This window comes from Vollenhovia emeryi, unplaced genomic scaffold (genome assembly GCF_000949405.1).
Source record: "Vollenhovia emeryi isolate VEMERY1.0 unplaced genomic scaffold, V.emery_V1.0 DF939168.1, whole genome shotgun sequence".
In the NCBI taxonomy this organism is placed as follows: Eukaryota; Metazoa; Arthropoda; class Insecta; order Hymenoptera; family Formicidae; genus Vollenhovia; species Vollenhovia emeryi.
Genome location: NW_011967198.1, coordinates 1,275,511 through 1,296,969, shown reverse-complemented (window position 1 = coordinate 1,296,969; position 21,459 = coordinate 1,275,511). Strand labels below are relative to the sequence as shown.

At 32.8% G+C, this 21,459-nt stretch overlaps 2 protein-coding genes across 2 annotated transcripts in view; both read left to right on the top strand.

Annotated features, from left to right (window-relative positions):
• The first annotated feature begins 1,240 nt into the window (after positions 1 to 1,240).
• On the top strand, positions 1,241 to 12,573 carry LOC105564186. The gene is made up of 21 exons (XM_012016395.1): positions 1,241 to 1,413; positions 1,918 to 2,108; positions 2,295 to 2,404; positions 2,614 to 2,704; positions 2,889 to 3,083; positions 3,553 to 3,619; positions 3,769 to 3,895; positions 4,026 to 4,104; positions 4,196 to 4,308; positions 4,495 to 4,732; positions 5,263 to 5,600; positions 6,707 to 6,887; positions 7,074 to 7,183; positions 9,294 to 9,384; positions 9,879 to 10,073; positions 10,572 to 10,638; positions 10,788 to 10,914; positions 11,045 to 11,123; positions 11,215 to 11,327; positions 11,406 to 11,643; positions 11,887 to 12,573. The coding sequence occupies exons 1-21, from the start codon at positions 1,256 to 1,258 to the stop codon at positions 12,225 to 12,227; spliced, it is 3,249 nt and encodes a 1,082-aa protein (XP_011871785.1). The 5' UTR covers positions 1,241 to 1,255; the 3' UTR covers positions 12,228 to 12,573.
• A 426-nt stretch (positions 12,574 to 12,999) lies between these two features.
• Positions 13,000 to 21,459, top strand: part of LOC105564185 — a 15,133-nt gene continuing 6,673 nt past the window's right edge. Inside the window, exons 1-12 of the mRNA XM_012016394.1 lie at positions 13,000 to 13,077; positions 13,862 to 14,051; positions 14,224 to 14,333; positions 14,990 to 15,080; positions 15,704 to 15,898; positions 16,401 to 16,467; positions 17,121 to 17,247; positions 17,378 to 17,456; positions 17,550 to 17,662; positions 17,752 to 17,989; positions 18,546 to 18,883; positions 20,284 to 20,473. Coding sequence (XP_011871784.1) covers positions 13,880 to 14,051; positions 14,224 to 14,333; positions 14,990 to 15,080; positions 15,704 to 15,898; positions 16,401 to 16,467; positions 17,121 to 17,247; positions 17,378 to 17,456; positions 17,550 to 17,662; positions 17,752 to 17,989; positions 18,546 to 18,883; positions 20,284 to 20,473 — 1,720 coding nt within the window. The 5' untranslated portion in view covers positions 13,000 to 13,077; positions 13,862 to 13,879. The remainder of the gene's footprint in view (positions 13,078 to 13,861; positions 14,052 to 14,223; positions 14,334 to 14,989; positions 15,081 to 15,703; positions 15,899 to 16,400; positions 16,468 to 17,120; positions 17,248 to 17,377; positions 17,457 to 17,549; positions 17,663 to 17,751; positions 17,990 to 18,545; positions 18,884 to 20,283; positions 20,474 to 21,459) is intronic.

Genomic DNA, 21,459 nt, shown 5'->3' with positions numbered 1-21,459 from the left:
GTGTGTGTGTGTGTGTGTGTGTGTGTGTGTGTGTGTGTGTGTGGTGTGTGTGTGTGGTGTGTGGTGTGTGGTGTGTGGTGTGTGGGTGTGGGTGTGGGTGTGGTGTGTGGGTGTGTGGTGTGTGGATGTGTGGTGTAGTGGTGTGTGGTGTGTGGTGTGTGGTGTGTGGTGTGTGGTGTGTGGTGTGCGGTGTGTGGTGTGTGGTGTGCGGTGTGTGGTGTGTGGTGTGTGGTGTGTGGTGTGTGGTGTGTGGTGTGTGGATGTGTGGTGTGTGTGTGTGGTGTGTGTGTGTGTGTGTGTGTGTGTGTATGCACGCGCGTGTGCGTGTGAGTGTGCGTGTCTAAAAAAACACACAGCAGCAGAGAGGGTTTTTCTTCAAATTCTTACGTTATTAAATTTGTTATAGGATCGATTATATTGATATCACACGAAGCAAAACAGCATCTGCAATGTTATCACCATTACTGTATTCTCAGTACTAAATAAAAATATCACGTAAAGGTACGAACGATTGCGATAAATAATCCGAATTGTTGTGAAGGCTCCCGAAAAGAAAATTATAAAGGAAGGAGAGAATGCCAATGTGAGCCACAAAATGAACAGACCACGGTTCTCACAGTATAATTCTTCAATTTCTATTCAAACGGTTCGACCCTTTTTTGGGTCTTCTTCAGTAACTACACAGAAAAATTATAAATATAGTCGAATTTGTAATTATATGTATCTATCGCTGGACGCAACTTAAACAAGACATTTACCTCGTAATCGAAATTATAGTTCGGCGCAAATTATAAGTATAATCGTATTTGTATCGTATTTGTAGTCAAAATTAAAACGCAATTAAAGTCCAGAGGTGCGTTTTAATTTTGACTATTTACCGGTTTATGTGATTTTGCTTAATTTTTTCTTGTTAATTTTACTGTCTTATGTCTTGACCTCAATCTTTCTATTTAGTTTTCGGTTTTTCGGTGTCGTTCCGCATTATTTACAACTCCCTAGACGACAACCCTTTACATTGGATTTTTTTAATATTGTGAACTTGTGCAGTGTCGGTTCTTGCAGTTGGGACTTTAGTTATTTTAAGTTACACGAGACAATCCCCGAAGATTCATAAGGTATTAGTTGTAACACACAAGAACTCTAATTTGTATTAGGCGCCTTGAATGTTTACGACGGTTATATTTGACACACTGAACTAAGTTTTATCCTGTCATGTTTACCACCCTTTATTATTAAATTTTGTCTCGTCCCGATAATGCTGTGTCACAATCAGTTAAACAGCGTCGTCACGGACTCATCTCTGGTCGAGTCAATCGGTCCTCTTTATGTCAGGCTTCATTTAGAGATTTACCGATTGTCAAAAATTAGAGGATTGATTTCGATGTTGGGCTGTACTATATTTGCGATTACGAGGTAATTGTTTTGTTTGAGTGACGTCCAGCTATAAATACATATAAATTACAAATACGATTATACTTATAATTTGCGCCGAACTATAATTTCGATTACGAGGTAAATGTCTTGTTTAAGTTGCGTCCAGCGATAGATACATATAATTACAAATTCGACTATATTTATAATTTTTCTGTGTAGTTACTGAAGAAGACCCGAAAAAGGGTCGAAACGTTTGAATAGAAATTGAAGAATTATACTGTGAGAACCGTGGTCTGTTCATTTTGTGGCTCACATTGGCATTCTCTCCTTCCTTTATAATTTTCTTTTCGGGAGCCTTCACAACAATTCGGATTATTTATCGCAATCGTTCGTACCTTTACGTGATATTTTTATTTAGTACTGAGAATACAGTAATGGTGATAACATTGCAGATGCTGTTTTGCTTCGTGTGATATCAATATAATCGATCCTATAACAAATTTAATAACGTAAGAATTTGCTTGATAATTGAAACTACTGGAGGTGTTCACAGATTACGAGAATGGATTTCATCACTTTGGCTCTGTGGACTCTCTGCATTGTTCTGATTTTCACAATTTTGTCGATAGTGCATCATCAATATGTCATTCGACAGAAACTTAAAAACTTTCCACAAACCGGCGGATATCCTTTTATCGGCAAGATATTTGAGGTCATAAATATGTCGGACTACGGTAAATATAACTTTATAAATATAATATAAAGCATTGATCATTGTGCTTTTATAAGCCCATCGTTTATTCGTAGACAAATTAAATTAAAAATAAAGTGTTATTTGAATTTATATGTATAATAATTAGATTATGATACAATTAATAAATTTTAATATATAATTACGTAACTAATGATTGCAATTACAGAACGCATAAAATGGGTTGTATCGTTCATGTACAAGTGTAAGGAAGGAATATTCGTACATTGGCTTGGAGCCCGGCCTTTTATTGTTGTGTTTAAGCCAGAATATTTAGAGGTAAACAATAAAATTATTTCGCTAAATTAATAATTTTAAGGATTTAATAAGTAAATGACAGATTTAAAATAACTGTTATTGGGAATTAGTATGATAAATCTTCATAATGATTAGATCTATTGCAATAGCATAATGTACCTCGTTTGTAAAAAAATATGTCATATCTTGTTTTTAATATTGTTGTATTTTGTCTTTTCAAATATTTCCAGCATATTTTTCCTAGCACTGTCAACATCGCAAAAGGTGATACTTATAATCTCTTCAAACCTTGGTTGGGCAACGGACTTCTGACCTCTTCAGGTACATGTAAAAAACACAAAAGAATTTTCGCATATCTGTTTCGTATCTCTATTACTATATTCCTCAGTATTTATATAATATTTAATACTGACACCTAAGACAAAATATCCTCTTATTTAATATTGTAACTTTCTCTTGCAATTTTGACACAGCACAAATGTATTACATTTTAATATTCTTTCAGGAAAACAGTGGTTTCACGATAGAAAACTCATCGGACCAACGTTTCACTTGAGTATATTAGATCAATTTGCTGTGGTTCTATCTGAAAAAGCAGAGATCTTAACAATGTGCCTCGAAAGAGAGATGGAAAAACATCCAGGGGAAGCCATTGATATTTTCCCTTTTGTTATCAATGCTGCTCTCGATATTATTTGTGGTAATGCACTATAGTATGTCTTTTATATGTAATTACAATATTCCATGTAAATTAAATACTTTCCGCGAAAAAGCATATATATTTATACGGCAACTAGTTTTATACAGATATTATTTTATCCAGAGGAAGAATGTAATAAAAATGAAAAATTATAATAGTTATATTAAGGAACTTAAATTTAATACTAATATATAGTCTGCAAAATTTGCAAATTATTTCATTACATTAGCAAAAATTCTTATTATGTCAAACCAATAAAAATAAAGCGTCAGGAAGAGACAATTTTATGTTAGCGGAAAATTCGACTTCTCACAAGCAAATTTTTTAGGAGGATTTTTCTATTTCATCAGCAAAATAAAAGTCTTGCTTTAATATTATTATACTATTCATGAGGAATAAATTAGATTAATTTTAGTATTATAGGCGATGTGGGAGAGAAATATTTAAAATAGTAATTATTATCTTGCAGAAACAGCAATGGGTGTGAATATACATGCTCAAGAAACCGTTACGGAATATACTTCAGCAGTACATAAGTCAGTTTTCAAAAACTTCATACTATTTACTATTATTAATAAAATAGTGAATATAGTTTATGACTTATAAAAATATTATTAAGAATCAGTAGTAAACTTTAATAATTTATTACTTATGCATTTATATTAAATGTCAATCGTATTTTCAGGGCCTCCGCATTATTAATAAACCGATTTTTTCGACCGTGGTATTGGATTGATTTGTTGTACTATTCACTGCCTGCAGGAAAGGAATTTCAATCAGTTCTTAATCAATTGCATGGATTTACAAATAGGGTATGCTCCAAAAGCTCTAGTGAAGTTCACAACATTACAAATAGATGTTTACAAATAGTTTCACTAAAATTTTTATATTAAATATTTCGTTAAACAAGTTAATTTTTACAACAAAAACGATAAATTTTAGGTGATAAGTAAGAAAAAGGCTGAACGACAATCGCATAACTGTACAGAAGTAGAAAACGAAGATGATGAATTTAACATAGGTGTGAATTATAAATTATAATTACACAATACATTATGCATATTTCAGCTGTCATTTAAATATTTCTTATCTAAGAAAATGTGCTGTATTAGGTAAAAAGAAGAGGAAAGCGTTCCTAGATCTATTATTAGACCAGAATGCCAAAGCTGACACTCCTTTGACCGATAATGAGTTGAGAGCACACGTTGACACATTCATGTTTGGCGTAAGATGTCCGAGATTTTTAATGTTTATTTTTAATATATATTTAATGTCAATGTATATAATGCTAATATATTTAATGTTTATTTTTAATATATGTATATTTAATGTTAATTTTTAATATATATTTTCCGCTAACTAACTCGGTATCTATGTAAATCACATATAAATTATGTGTGAATAATAACAGGGACACGACACAACTGCGGTCGCGATAACCTGGGCACTTTTTCTTTTGGGCAATAATCTCGAGCACCAAGACAAAGTTCACGAAGAACTCGAGGAGGTTTTCAGAGATTCTCAAGCACCAGCTACTGTAAAAGAATTGTCGCAGCTAAAGTATCTCGACAGAGTTATAAAGGAGGCCCTCCGATTATTTCCAAGTGCACCTTTCGTCGGAAGGGAATTATTGGAAGAAGTAAAACTGGGTAAAACACAATTTTACTTGAACTGCCTAAAAATAAATTTAAAAAAATTTCTAACATATAACTTCATTTATTAATAATGACCAAGCGTCTAACCGATCATGACTGGCGATTTGTTTTTAATAAAGAAAAATTATTGCGAAAAATTCGCCGATTAGAAGCTTGAGCATTGTTAGTCATTTGCTGGCGTCAAATAATTCTTGATTTCATTTATAAAGTAGTTATTACATGTAGAATGCGAGAAATGTCTAGAGAAATATTTTTAAGATTTAGTATTTAATTAATATTTTCTATCACACGCGCACACGCACACGCACGCACGCACGCACGCTCGCACGCACAATTTATTAAAACAAACAAAAATTAAAGTAATCAATTTATATTAAAAGAGCAGAATATATAATTTTAAAGTTTAATTCTTAACAACAAAACGTTTACGCTGATTATAGATTGTGAATGTATCATTTTCTAAGGGAATGCAGCGTGTGTTAATGTATTTTTAGATAATTGTAAAAAATTTGTTTCTATTCTAGATAATTACACAATTCCGAAGGATGTCACAGTCGGATTGTCAATCTTTTTAACACACCGAAATCCAGAGGTCTGGCCGGACCCAACAAAGTTCGATCCAGACCGCTTCCTTCCAGAAAACTCAAAGAAGAGGAACCCATATGCCTACGTTCCATTCAGCGCTGGACCGAGAAACTGTATAGGCCAGAGATTCGCTTTACTTGAAAGCAAAATTGTGTTGACTGCTATTTTGAGGAAGTGGAGGGTAAAGAGCGTGAAAACGCTTAACACAATTAAGTACGGTGTCTCTGTCATTTTAAAACCGAGCGAGGAAGTTCACATACATTTCACTCCAAAGAAATAAACAGTTCGTCACCAAATACACTGTCCCGGTAAAGGTGGGTAATCTTCCGTGGACATATAGAGCAGATAAAAATAACTAACCGAAAGTACTTAGTGTTTTTACACTTTGGTAATGATGTATTTGTCTTTACATGATAATTTTCTTGATATCTTGTTGAGGAATTAAAAACGGGCGGAGGGATTTAATGCTTCTAATACACAAAATTTTAGAGTTGTAAAACCTATTTTCGAGTAAAACTTTAAATAATATAAACTAAACTTTTATTCTTTTAAACACTCATATTTTTGAACTCATTAAAGTAACATCAAATTAATTATGATATTAAAATTTATATTTTAAAATATCAAAGTGCAGTAGTTGAGATTGTCAAAGGTATTGAAAATAAACTGCCGTGTTAATGAAATATTTACCTTTTACCACACAAATTCTTCCGATGTGACGAACGGTAGGTATGCACCAAGAGCTTGTGTTTTCCGAGTATCATAAGGATTGAAACGCCGGTTTAACCAAATTGTATAAAAACACGATAACTAGTGGATTTACTCAAACCAACTTTAAAGAATTTTTAAGATCAGTTTACAATTTAAGATAGAATTCTCTATACGAATTTATGTGCTGTGTAATGCGTTATAGTTATGGTTCTCTTGCTTCTTATTGCGTACTCCCAACGTACACGATGTTTTAGTGCATTATATAATACTTGAAGACATCGCGGAAATTTGATTATCAAATTAGAAATCTTACAATGAACGTACTTTTAAATTCTTGTGAAATGTTAGAAAATGTTATTATATGTCAGGCGGTAAATCTTTATAGAAATTTCGATACGACAGCGGTAAAATATAACATAAAAGATTTATTGCTGAACCATTTAATTTGCAAATCTGCCAATAAATATAGATAACAGTTGTAGTGAAATAACCGATAAAGCTTTTTACTAATTATTTTTTGCTGACTGTTTCGTTACCAAAAATGTATTCCCTGATATACAGAGTGTCCCTGAATGGTCTGTACAAACTTTTGGAATATGATTGATCCTACTAGAACAAATTTAATAACGTACGAATTTGCTTGATAATTGAAATTACTTGAGGTGTTCACAGATTACGAGAATGGATTTTATCTGTTTGGCTCTGTGGACTTTTTGCATTGTTCTGATTTTCACAATTTTGTCGATAGTGCATCATCAATATGTCATTCGACAGAAACTTAAAAACTTTCCACAAACCGGTGGATATCCTTTTATCGGCAAGATATTTGAGCTCATAAATATGTCGGAGTACGGTAAAGAACTTTACAAATATAAAGAATTTATCATTATTGTTTCATAAGCCAATCGTTTATTATATTCGTAGGCGGATTAAATTAAAAACAGTTTGCTACAGTGAATTTACATGTATAATAATTAGATTAGGATAAAATTAATAAATTTTAATATATAATTACGTAATTAATAATTGCAATTACTAGAACGCCTAAAATGGGTTGTATCGTTCATGTACAAGTGTAAGGAAGGAATATTCGTACAATGGATTGGAGCTACGCCTTTTATTGATGTGTTTAAGCCAGAATATTTACAGGTAAACAATAAAATAAATTTGCTAAAATACAATATGCGTTATATTTTCTACGGTACTAAATATATGTATTGAATAGTAATATATTCTAAAGATTGTCATCATTATTGTGATGACATCATCTTTTTATGTAACAGCATTCTAGAGCATTCTACACTGAGAAAAAAAATTTGTTGAAAAATGCAAATTATGTTTTATCCAACTAAAATATTTAGTCCGATACGCACAACTAAATATTACTACGACATCACATAATAATTTGTTACTGTTGTAAACAAAGCACTATTTGAATCAACAAAGTTGAGAGTTTAGTTAAAACATACATAGATACTGTAATACAATATTTTTTTAGTATGCGAACTTGTTCGTGTTGAATGCAGAAAAATTTTGTTGTCCTAGATAAATCTCGAGTCCAATCAACAAAACCACTTTTTGTTTAAATGAAAAATTAGTTAAAACAGCAGTATACATATACAATTTGATGAAGACAAATTTAGTTCCATTTATTAAAATGCAATTAACATTTATATTCACGAAAATATGAGGCAACTAAAATTTTGTTTCTAGAACTAAATATATAAAGTTTGCATCGAATGATTAAGTGGAGATAATTAAATATATATTTGATAGAAATGAAAGCTTTGTTTAATGACCTCGATACATAGTCCGTAAATTTATTGATATAGTTTAACCAACAATTTAGATAATTGGTGCATTCATATATTTTGTCGTTTTATAGAAAACTTTTATAGAGCAAACCGAAATTTATTTTGTTGATAAAAATAGTTTGTTTGAAAAACTCTACACTCGGTTGAAGCAATTAAATTTTTATTACAGGAATGAAATATGTGAATCGTCGGCCAAAATATAAAGTAAAAGTAACTACATATCCACTCAATATAAATAATTACATTATTAAATGAATGAAATATACGGTTATCACACACACGTTTATTAATTGAGATTAACAAACAAAATTCTGGATTGATTTAATCTTATAAAGCATTATGTGGCGGTCGAAGCGCGCGATCCGGCACAAATTGGCAATCCGGCACTACGCGGGCCTCCTTTTATACCCTACGAGACTGAATTTTGCTTCCGAGTTTTTGGCCGCCACCATGCGCGGCCTAGCGGCGGTCGGTGAACTACTCAGAAGCTGGCGCACTGGTATACATGCAAAATAGTTGATTCAACAATGATAAAGTGATTTTCAATAACATACTTTTGTTGCCTATTCAGCAAAATAACATGTATATTTAACTAAATTATATATGACATAATTCGATATTTGGTCAGCCTAAAAACGTATACTAACAATTAATTTATTTTATTTTCGATCACATTTAGTCCATTCATCAAAATAATTTTGAACATATGCAAAACTTTTTGTTACTTTAAAAGAATCAATTTGATAAACTCAGCTGTTTAAATGAACACAAAATTTTGTTGTATCTTCCTAAATCGTTTAGTTGAAGATACGCAATATATTTTAGCCAACACGAAATTATTTAGTCATTTTGATACTTTGAATCAAATAAATATACAGATGTGATAACTAAATATTTAAACAATATACATAAATGGTAGTAGTATTTCAAACTAAATAATTTAGTTGAGCAATTTTCATACAATATATATAAATCACTTGGTTGAATTAAGTGTTGCATTTTCAATAGAACTAAACAATTGTTAAATTTACCAAATTTTTCGGCAACTAAATGAATTTAGTTTGTTTAGTAAAATTTTTTTTTCAGTGTAGAGCATTCGTAGCGTCAAGCGTGCATTCATAAAATTTTTAAGTAAAATTGCAATATAATAATAGACATCAGACGAAAGGGAAAGATTACTTTATCTTTACCAAATGACTTAATGTTGAAAAAATTTGTCGCTGTAAAGAAATTTATTAATTATAGCGATATAATTTTTTAAAATTTAATAAATAAATGACAGATTTAGAATAACTGTTTTGGGGAATTAATAGTCATAATAAATCTTCATAATGATCAGATTTATTGCAGTAGCATAATACAATATATTATATTTTGTATTATTGTAGTAATAATATGTTCTTTTTTTTATATTGTTGTATTCTATCCTTTTCAAATATTTACAGCATATTTTTCCTAGCACTGTCAACATTGATAAAGCAGATATTTATAATTTCTTTAAACCTTGGTTGGGCAATGGAATTTTCATCTCTTCAGGTACAAATGTTAAAGTACTTTTCAACATATAGAGGTTATGAGCCGATCACTCGCAAAAGCACTTTGAGGGTTAATATTATTTTATAGAAAACAATCCATTTTTACAAAAAACGAGATAAACATAATCAATGATACAAGGATTCATATACGCTATTAAATATAGGAGGTCACCGACCTCTGCAAGCAAATACTTATTAGTAAAATCAAAAGATACAATGTTTTGAGGAAATTGGACAGTTCTTTGAGACATGACAACATCACATATTTTTAAATGTGCATATATAACATAGCATATCAATGCATTAAGTGATATTTTTTTATGAAAAGTCATTTAAATTTACAAAAGTAAAAAGGGCCCCACCAAACCACCCATACTAACCGCTCCTTCGTGCAGGAGCCTGTGATAACAACACCATGTATGCTTTCATTTAATTTTGTAGCTTTTTCTTGCAATTTTCACAACACAACTATATCATATCTTAATATTGTTTCAGGAAAACAGTGGTTCCACGATAGAAAAAACATCGGTCCAACGTTTCACTTTAGTATATTAGATCAATTTGCTGTGGTTATATCTGAAAAAGCAGAGATCCTAACAAAGTGTCTCGATAGAGAGATAGAAAAAGATCCAGGGAAAGCCATTGATATTTACCCTTTTGTTACTAATGCTGCTCTCGATGTTATTTGTGGTAACGTACTATAGTTTTTATATGTATATGGATATTTATGATTCCAATATTTTCGGTGAAAAAGCATCTATTATACTTTCCGCGGCAACTAATTAATTTTATGAAGATATCATTTATGTGATATGAAAATGATTTGAGAAATTTAGTAATTTTATTCTTGAAGAGTAAAAATAAAAATTATAAATTAAGGAAAAAAGTAATTCAAATTTACTAATATATAATTTGCGAAATCTGCAAATTATTTGGCTTTATTTATAGCAAAAATTTATATTATATCAAAGCAATAAAAATAAAGTGTTAGGAAGAGGCAATTTTATGTCAGCAGAAAATTCGAATTCTCACAAGCAAATTGTTTAGGAAGATTTTTCTATTTCATCAGCAAAATAGAAATCTTGCTTTAATATTATTGTACTATTCATGAGGAATAAATTAGATTAATTTTAGTATTATAGGCGATGTGGAAGAGAATTATTAACAATATTAATTGTTATCTTGCAGAAACAGCAATGGGTGTGAATATACATGCTCAAGAAACCGTTACGGAATATATTTCAACAGTACATAAGTGAGTTTTCAAAAACTTTATACTGCTATTATTAATGAAACAGTTAACAGTTTATTCTTACCACTGTTACTTAATAGTTTTAAAAATCAACATAACTTCAATAATTCATTGTATATGTACTTTTAGTTAAATGTCAATCGCATTTTTAGAATTTCCGGGTTAATAGTAGATCGAGTATATCGACCGTGGTATTGGATTGATTGGTTGTACTATTTACTGCCCGCAGGAAAGGAATTTAAATCAGCCCTTAATATATTGCATGAATTCACGAGTAAGGTATGCTTAAAAAGCCCTAGTGAGGTTTACAACATTACAAATAGATAGTTACAAAAGTGTTTCACAAAATTTTTTATATTAAAGATTTTGTTAAATAAGTTGATTTATACAACAAAACGGTAAATTTTAGGTGATAAGCAAGAAAAAGGCTGAACGACAATCGCACAACTACACAGAACCTGAAAATGAAGATGATGAACTTAACATTGGTGTGAATTATAAATTATAATTTCAACATACATTATGCATTTTTCTGCTAGCATTTAAATATTTATTGTCTATGAAAATTTGCTGTATTAGGTAAAAAGAAGAGGAAAGCGTTCCTAGATCTATTATTAGAGCAGAATGCGAAAGCTGACACTCCTTTAACCGATGATGAGTTGAGATCACACGTCGACACAATCATGTTTGCGGTAAGATGTCCGACATTTATAATATAAATTTTTCTCTTAATAACTCGATCACCTAACTATATGTATAAATGATAATAGGGTCACGATACAATCGCTGTTACGATAACCTGGACATTGTTTCTCTTGGGTAATAATCTTCACCATCAAGAAATAGTTCACAAAGAGATTGATGAGGTTTTAAAAAATTCGGAGGCACAAGCTAGTGTAAAAGAATTGTCGCAACTAAAGTATCTCGACAGAGTCATAAAAGAGGCGCTCCGTTTATATCCAAGTGCACCTTTCGTCTTAAGAAAATTAGTGGAAGAAGTTAAACTGGGTAAAACATAACTTTACTTGCCTAAAAAAGAAATTTTTTAGAATTTCCTAAAATATAACTTCATTTATGAACGAAAGGAGAGTTTGCTTATTGTCACCAGTAATGATTAAAAATTGAGACGGAAAACTTCAACCCAACTAGCTAGTTATTTAATTCGTTTATTACACAACGTTTGATTGTCAATGTAATATTTTCTATTATATTATAAGGGAATGCAGTGTGCGTTAATATATCTTTTTCTAGATAATTACACGATTCCGAAAGATGTCACAATCAGATTGGCAATCTATTTAACACACCGTAACCCGGAGGTCTGGCCGGACCCAATGAAGTTCGATCCGGATCGCTTCCTTCCAGAAAACTCAAAGGATAGGAATCCGTATGCTTACATTCCATTCAGCGCTGGACCGAGAAACTGTATAGGCCAGAGATTCGCTTTACTTGAAGACAAAATTATGTTGACTGCTATTCTGAGGAAGTGGAGAGTGAAGAGCGTGAAAACGCTTGACACAATTAAGTATGGTGGCTCTGTCACTTTACAACCGAGTGAGGAAGTACACATGCATTTCACTCCAAAGAAATAAACAGTTCGTTAGCAAATACAGTGTCTCCATAAAGCGGGGACATGTAGAGCAGGTAAAAATAATCCCAAAAGTGTCTGGTATTTTTACGCTCTTGTAAGGAGACATTTGTTTTTAAATTGAAAAACCCGTCCTATCCTCGACTGAAAATAAAGAGGAAGGAAGGAGAACGTCGTATTTACATAACAAGCTTAGCAGGAAAGCGATAATAGTGCAGATGTTGCAAAAAATTATATTATACTAAAGCGTGATAGTTGCGATAAAGATGTCACGAAAACTATGTATGATATATCTCAATGCGTATATGTATAGCTGATAAAAATAAAAATTACACTTTTACATTGTCCCAGTCAAGAGGGTTATATCGTATGCAGCAGTTGTATGCACAAATGAATCATGCGTGTTATCACATTGCCAAACACAAAATAGTCTTTATCTCTGTATATCGTGGTTTAAAAAATCGCATTTCATGATGACACGATACTTCTCGAACACGTCAGAAAAGTCTTTACCGAGAACTTGAATTAGATACAGTGTTCGGTTATATAAATACTCGCATGAGTATTTCTCACTAGGAAATTGAATAACGTAAAGTGAAGAAACATCGCGTGGATTTCGCCATCTCATTCCGCGGTCGAATCTTGAATCGAGAGAAACAGTGGAATAGGTGCGCTATTACATTACTTATTTTATTGCCTTTAATATTGTTCAAAGTGTGGCCTAAACATAAATCGTTTTTCCTAATAAATATCAAAGTGCAGTTGAGATTGTCAAAGGTGCTGAAAATAAACTACAGTGTTACAGAAATATTTACCTTGCACCACACAAATTCCTCCGACGTGACGGACGGTAGGTACGTACCAAGAGCCTGTGTTTTCCGAGTATCATAAGTATTGAAACGCCGGTTTAACCAAATTGTATAGAAACACGATAACTAGCGGATTTACTCAATCCAACTTAATCGCATAGGCCTTGCCTTTGCGTATAAGCGCCTCCCTAGAAGCACAATTCATTGGCTGTACATTGGTAATGTTGGCAGTGAATTGGCCAATATTTCTCCAATATAACACCAATATTGGTCATAAAATAAATGCAAATATACTACCGATATTGTACCTAGATGATTATTTAGTATTGAATTGATTGTATTAGCAAGATTGTCCAATAAAATTGTAATATTGAGTATAGAATAAATGCTAATGTAACGCCGATGTTACGTATCAATAATTGCACGGTATTGCATTTACATTATTTCACAATACTGCGCCAATACTTTGTGCTATCCGGGCTTTATCGACACTTTATATTATAATTCAACTACAGATTTAATATTTTTATTTTCATTGCAAGAAAGTAACTGCAAAGTAACGATTCGTTACTTTTTGAGTAACTGTAACGCGTTACTTTTCAGAATTAGTAACTTGTAACTGTAACTAGTTTTTAGCGAAAAAACTGTAACTAGATACTTTTATAAAGTAACTTTCCCAACCCTGTATAGTGTATATATAGTAACGGCAAAAACATTGCGAATGCTATTCTTCTTCGTGTGATATCAATATAATCGATCCCGCTATAACAAATTTAATAACGTACAAATTTGCTCGGTAATGCAAACTTAGTAATATAACTACTTGAAGTGTTCACAGATTAGGAGAATGGATTTCATTTCTATAGCATTGTGGACTCTTTGCTTTATTCTGCTTTTCACAATTTTGTCGATAGTGTATCATCAATATGACATTCGACAGAAACTTAAAAATTATCAACAAACGGACGGATATCCTTTCATCGGCATGATATTTCAGTTAATAAATATGTCGGAGTATGGTAAAGAACTTTATTAATATAAAGAATTGATCATCATTTTTTTTATAAGCCAATCGTTTATTATAAAATTAAAAACAATTTGCTATTTACATTTATATGTACAAGAATTAAATTGTGATTTAATTAATACAAGTTACTTTTTTATCCCAAAATTAATAATGCTAATTTCTAGAACGTCTGAAATGGGCTGTATCATTTATGCACAAGTGTAAAGAAGGAATATTCGTACAATGGCTTGGACCCAGGCCTTTTGTTACTGTGTTTAAGCCAGAATATTTGGAGGTAAACAATATAATTAATTTGCTAAGATATAATGTGCGTTATGTTTTCTAGGATAATTAATGTGTTATATGTATATTGGGTATTAATGGGTGCTTTCCAGCAAGAGACACAGATTGAGACAGTGTAATACAGAAAATCATCTTATCCGCGTTTAATAAAGGCAAATAACAAAAATGAAACGATTCACCGTGTTGCACAGTGTGGCCTGTGTACGTTGCTGGAAACGCATCCAATGTATTCTAAAGATTGTCGTCACTAATTGTAATGACATCATCTTTTTATGTAACAGTATAAAGCATTCTAGAGCATTCATAGCGTCAAGAATGCATTCATTAAATTTTTAAGTGGAATTTCAATGCAATAATAGAAATCAGTCGAAAGAGAAAGATTACCTTATCTTTAACAAATCTGACTTAATGTTGAGAAAATGTGTCACTGTAAAGAGATTTATGTAATATAGAGATATAATTTTCAAGAATTTAATAAATAATTAACAAATTTAAAATAATGGTTTTTGGGAATTAGTAGTCATAATAAATCTTCCTAATGATCAGATTTATTGCAATAGCATAATGTATTATGTCTTATATTAGTAAAAATATGTTATACCTATTCTTTGAGTATTGTTGCATTCTATCTTTTTCAAATATTTACAGCATATTTTTCCTAGCACTGTCAACATTGCAAAAGCAGATATTTATAATCTTGTCAAACCTTGGTTGGGCAATGGACTTCTCACCTCTACAGGTACATGCAAACAACGCAAAAATTCTTCACATATCGCTTTTATCTTTTTTATCTATTACTGTATTTCTTAGTATATCTATATTAGAGTAAGTAAATGATAAATAATCAGTACGCAATATTTTTAATTGCGAAACTTATAAATCCTGGAACCACACAGAATTATGACACGACCACTTTGTTATGGCTCTTAGTCCCTTTTTTATCAAGTGACTTACAAATCGTGTGAAACTTCGCATTTACTTGTATAATGTAAAATTTTCTTATAAATTAATTGTAACTTAGTTACTATTAATATGTGGGCTTTAATACGCGGCACTCATACTTCAATAAGCTGTGAGAAAACAAAAAGTGAGAAAGTATAATATTTTAGCCTTTATCTAAATTCATTCGTGAGTTTATACATATTCGTACACTAATTATATATATTGTTCGTGTGTCAGAATATTATACTATTGTGACACTTTTGTTTAATTTAATATCTAATGCTGACATCTGGGGAAAAATAGATGCAATCGCTTAAAAATTTAAAGCAATAACAATACCGTATATTCTTTTATTTTATTTTGTAACTTTTTCTTGCTATTTTGACAACACGAACATATCACATTTTAATGTCCTTGCAGGAAAGCAGTGGTTGCACGATAGAAAACTCATCGGACCAACGTTTCATTTTAGCATATTAGATCAATTTTCTGTGGTTCTATCTGAAAAAGCAGAGATCTTAACAAAGTGTCTTGAAAGAGAGATAAAAAAACATCCAGGGAAAGCCATTGATATTTTCCCTTTTGTTATCAATACTGCTCTCGACGTTATTTGTGGTAACGTACCATAGTTTTTATATATATTTGTATATTTATGTATATTTATATTATACTTTCAATACTCTCTGCGAAAAAGCATCTATTATATTTTACGCGGCAACTAATTTTATGAAGATATCATTTATGTGATTTATGTTATATGAAAGTGATTTTAATCTTACTTAAAGAGTGAGAATAAGAATTATAAGTTAATAGAAAAAGTAATTCAAATTTACTAATATACATATAGTTTGCGAAATCTGCAAATTATTTGGCTTTATTAGCAAAAATTCATATTATGTCAAAGCAATAAAAATAAAGTGCCAGAAAGCCACAATTTTATGCAAGCAGAAAATTCGAATTCTCACAAACAAATTAATTTTTGCAGAATTTTCCTATTTAGCAAAACTATCTTGCTTCAATATTATTGTACTATTTACGAGAAATAATAGTTTAATTATATTAGCATTATACTCGATGTGAGAGAGAATTATTAACAATATTAATTGTTATCTTGCAGAAACGGCAATGGGTGTGAATATACATGCTCAAGAAACCGAAACGGAATATACATCAACAGTACATAAGTCAGTTTTCAAAAACTTTATGCTGCTATTATTAATGAAACAGCAGGATTGGGAAGTAACTTGTTACTGGTAATAAAGTTACTGTTACAGTTACTTTTTTTGGTAAATCTAACTTAACTTCGTTACTTTCTCTCCATCTGTAACTGTAATTTAACTCAGTTATATTTTTCGATAAGTAGTAACTAATTTAATAGTTACATCAATAGTTACTTTATATATTTTTTTGAAACCTCTACAGATCGCATTAGGTCTTGCATTTGCACATAAACGCTTTTATCGACACTTTATAATTCAAACGCAGATATCATATTTTTATTTTGATTGCAAGAAAGTAACTGCAAAGTAACGATTCGTTACTTTTTGAGTAACTGTAACTGTAACTCGTTACTTTACAGAATTAGTAACTTATAACTGTAACTAGTTACATTTTTAGCGAAAAAACTGTAACTGTAACCAGATACTTTTATAAAGTAACTTTCCCAATCCTGTGAAACAGTCAATATAATTATACATATAATTATTTCCATATTGTAACGTTTAATAACTGTTAATAGTTTATCCTTAACACTATTACTTAATAGTTTTAAAAATCAAGGTAACTTTAATAATTGATTCCATATGTAATTTCAATTAAATACCAATCGTATTTTTAGAATTTCCGGGTTAATAATGAATCGATTCTTTCGGCCGTGGTATTGGATGGATTGGTTGTACTATTCACTGCCCGCAGGAAAGGAATTTCAATCAGCTCTTAATCAATTGCATGGATTCACAAATAGTGTATGCTTCAAAAGCTCTAGTGAAGTTCACAACATTACAAAGAGATGTTTACAAATAGTTTCACTAAATTTTTCAATATTAAAAATTTCTTTAAATAAGTTCATTTGTACAACAAATCGGTATATTTTAGGTGATAAGCAAGAAAAAGGCTGAACGGCAATCGCAAAACTACACAGAACTCGAAAATGAAGATGATGAATTTAATATAGGTGTGAATTATATAAATTATAACTACACCGTACAGTATGCATATTTCGGCTATCACTTAAATATTTCGTATCTAAGAAAATGTGCTGTATTAGGTAAAAAGAAGAGGAAAGCGTTCCTAGATCTGTTATTAGACCAGAATGCGAAAGCTGACACTCCTTTAACCGATGATGAGTTGAGAGCACAAGTTGACACATTCATGTTTGCGGTAAGATGTCCGAGATTTTTAATATATATATTTTTCTCACTAACTCGGTATTTGTAAATCATATGTAAATTATATGTGAGTATTAACAGGGACACGACACAACTGCGGTCGCGATAACCTGGGCACTTTTTCTTTTGGGAAATAATCTCGAGCACCAAGAAAAAGTTCACCAAGAACTCGAGGAGGTTTTCAGAGATTCTCAAGCACCAGCTACCGTAAAAGAATTGTCGCAACTAAAGTATCTCGACAGAGTTATAAAGGAGACGCTCCGATTATTTCCAAGTGCACCTTTCATCTCGAGGGAATTAACCGAACAAGTAAAACTGGGTAAAACATTACTTTACTTGCCTAAAACAGAATTTTTAAGGAACTTGCTAACATATAACTTCATTTATTAAGCAGTATGTATTTAGGCACATGTGGGACACGTACATACACATTTTCCATATATGTATATGCTAAATGTATAAATGTATTGATATGCGTGCAAATTAATGTGAAAGGGCGTCAATGATTCCTAGGCCGGTATTCATATTCAGATCTTATAGTCAAGACCGTCTTAAGATCATCTTTAGATAATCCGTAGCCAATGAAATGTTCCATACAGCATCTTTGGATAAATTCAAGACGGTCTTGAATAAAAGATCCGACTATGAATATCGGCCCTAGTGTACAATGCGAGAATGTTTTTGGAGGAATTTTTAAGATTTAGTAAATACACACACACAGTTTAAGATCCTGAACATTATAATTTTAGAAGTTTAATTCTTGAACAATGGAACACTTTTATTAAAAATTGTCAATTTAATATTTTATAAGAGAATAGAGTGTGTATTTTATTTGTCTTCTAGATAATTATAAGAAATTCTTTTCTATATTCTAGATAATTATACAATTCCGAAAGGTGTCACAGTCACATTGGCAATCTATTTAACACACCGTAACCCGGAGGTCTGGCCGGACCCAACGAAGTTCGATCCAGATCGCTTCCTTCCAGAAAACTCAAGGAAAAGGAATCCGTATGCCTACGTTCCATTCAGCGCTGGACCGAGAAACTGTATAGGCCAGAGATTCGCTTTACTTGAAGATAAAATTGTGTTGACTGCTATTCTGAGGAAGTGGAGGGTGAAGAGCGTGAAAACGCCTGATACGATTAAGTACGGCGGCTCTCTCATTTTGAGACCGTGCGAGGAAGTACACATACATTTGACGCCAAAGAAATAAGCAGTTCGTCAGCAAATGCATTGCCCCGGTAAAGGTGGATAATCTCTCGTGGGCATACAGAGCAGATAAAAATAACCCCATAAGTGCCCAGTGATTTTACACTTCTGTAATGAAATATTTGTCTCTAAATGTAAAATTTCTCAAGCATTTTTCACAAATATCTCCTATCTCGATCTTTAGACTTTAATAGGTTCTAATAATTATTTTAATATTAAGCAAAGATTTTTAAATCAATGTGATGAATTTCGTGATAACATGTCAAAGACTGAAAAACGGGCCAAGGGCATTAACCCATCTGTCTAATCTACGAAAGTTTGGAGTTGGTACGTTGTTTTTACTTTTACATTATTTCAGATACTCCACATTTATTTTAGGAAGAAGCTAGTACAAGTTTTGCGAAAAAAGGAGTAGTACTAGCAGCGCGACTTTAGAGCGATGCGTGGTATCTCACTCAACAGTGTGGTCGTGTGTATAATCGAACTCTGATTATATAATCATACGAGTATTATCATGAAGGAACTTTATAATGCGATATGAACAAGTATTATCAAAGTTCACCACGTCGCGGATTTTGCAATCTCACTCTGCAGTTGAATCTTGAATCAAGAAGAGAAGTGAAAGAGTTGAACCGACGTGAGAACAGAAGCGCACTATTCTATTGATTATTTGATCGCATTTAATATTGTTCGCAGTATGATATAAATGTAAATCATAATTCCTAATAAATATCGAAGTGCAATAAACGAGGTTGTCAAAGGTGCTAATAATGTTCTCCTTCCTCACGTATTAGGTTTAAAGCCTGTTTTATTCAGTTCGTTCTGGACTTTGAGCATTTGATTTTACTTCAGCTTCGGTAGGCTGCTAACCTTGCCGAAGGAAACCTCTAACCTGGGGCTCTATTCCGCACACGGTTACCGACGACTATCGATCTCGTTAACGATGTTTGCGCAATTTTTCTATCATGTGAAAAAAGCTGCGCAAACGTCGTTAACGATATCGATGGTCGTCGGTAATCGTGTACGGAATAGAGGCTCTGGAGGACTATACCATTCCGATACGCACAAGTTGTATTTCTACTGTCCCATGCAGCTTGGAAAAATCACTCGAACACTTCTAAGAATAAAATGTGACTTCTAACCCCGGTCTCCTGTGCAATGTAGCTACACATCTATAGCTACACACGCGCGTACTCACGAGCACATGTTATCGCAATCTTTCAATCAACTTTTACGCAATGGCAGTTGTCTTTGAAAGATATTTTCGTTCAGTACTGAGAATACAGTGACGGTGACAACGTGATGTATGCTATTTTTCTTCGTGCGACATCAATATAATCGATTCTACTTTAACAAATTTAATAACGTACGCATTTACTTGATAATTCAGAGTATTTGAAGTGTTCGCAGATTACGAGAATGGATTTCATCTCTTTGGCATTGTGGACCCTTTGCGCTGTTCTGATTCTCAAACTTTTACCGACAGTACGTCGTACATATGTTATTCGGCAGAAACTTAAGGATTTTCCCAAAGACGGTGGACTTCCTTTCTTCGGCATGATATTTGAGATCATAAATAAGCCGGAACACGGTAAAGAACTATATACATAAATTTTTTATTTTTATTTACTTCATGTATTGTTTAGTTTTTACTTTTTTTACAAGTGCCATTCAGGCTTCCGTTTCCGGTGACGAGAACGTGTGGTTGCATGAGAGTGTGATTGTGAGAATAAGGGTGAAATAGAGAGGCAGTGAAGTAGAGATAGAGAAGAGAAGAGTGGGGAGACGTGGGAAAGGGTTGAAAGAGGCGGGGCAAGTGGAGGCGAGGAGTGCGAGTGAGAAGGAGAGGTACGGCGGAGAGATAAGCGGGAAGAAAAAGGTAGGTTAAGAGGCGAGAGTGACAGGCGGCATAGAGTAGGCAGTGAGATAGAGTGGAGAGTGGGAGGGAAGAGTAGAGGGAGACAGGGAATAGAGAAGGTAGATAGAGGGGAAAGCACATAGGAAAAATAGGCAAGCGTAGGTAGAGAAGAAAAGAGAGTAGAATAGAAAGGATTATAGAATGGAAGAAGAGAAGAAAGAGGGGGGGGGAGTAAAGGAGGGAGGGAAAGGAAAGGTAGGGCGACCAAAGAATATAGAGCTACTAGGCAGGGAGAGGGCGAACAGCGTGCCAATAGTAGAATTTTTGAAAAGAGGAGAGAAAAGGGGGAGGCAGGAGGAGGAGAGGGAGATGAAGAGGTGGACGGCGGAAGAGAACATCTTCGGGAGAAGCGCGAAGGTGGTAAGATCGCCGCCGAGGAAGAAGGGGGATGACGGGAAGGAGATAGGAGAGGAGGGCGAGGAGGAGGGAGACGGATGGAAAGACGGATTAATAGAGGAATTAAGGAAATGGAAGGAGGAGAAAGAAGAGATGAGGAGGTGGATGGAAAGGATAGATGGGGGGTGGAAGAAGGAGAAGGAGGAGTTATTGGAGAGGATAAGGAAGGTGGAGGAGGAACTGAAAGATTATAAGGAGAAGGAGAAGAAGGAAGTAGAGGGGGAGAGAGATAGGGGGGAAGAAGACGGAGGGGGGTGGTGAGG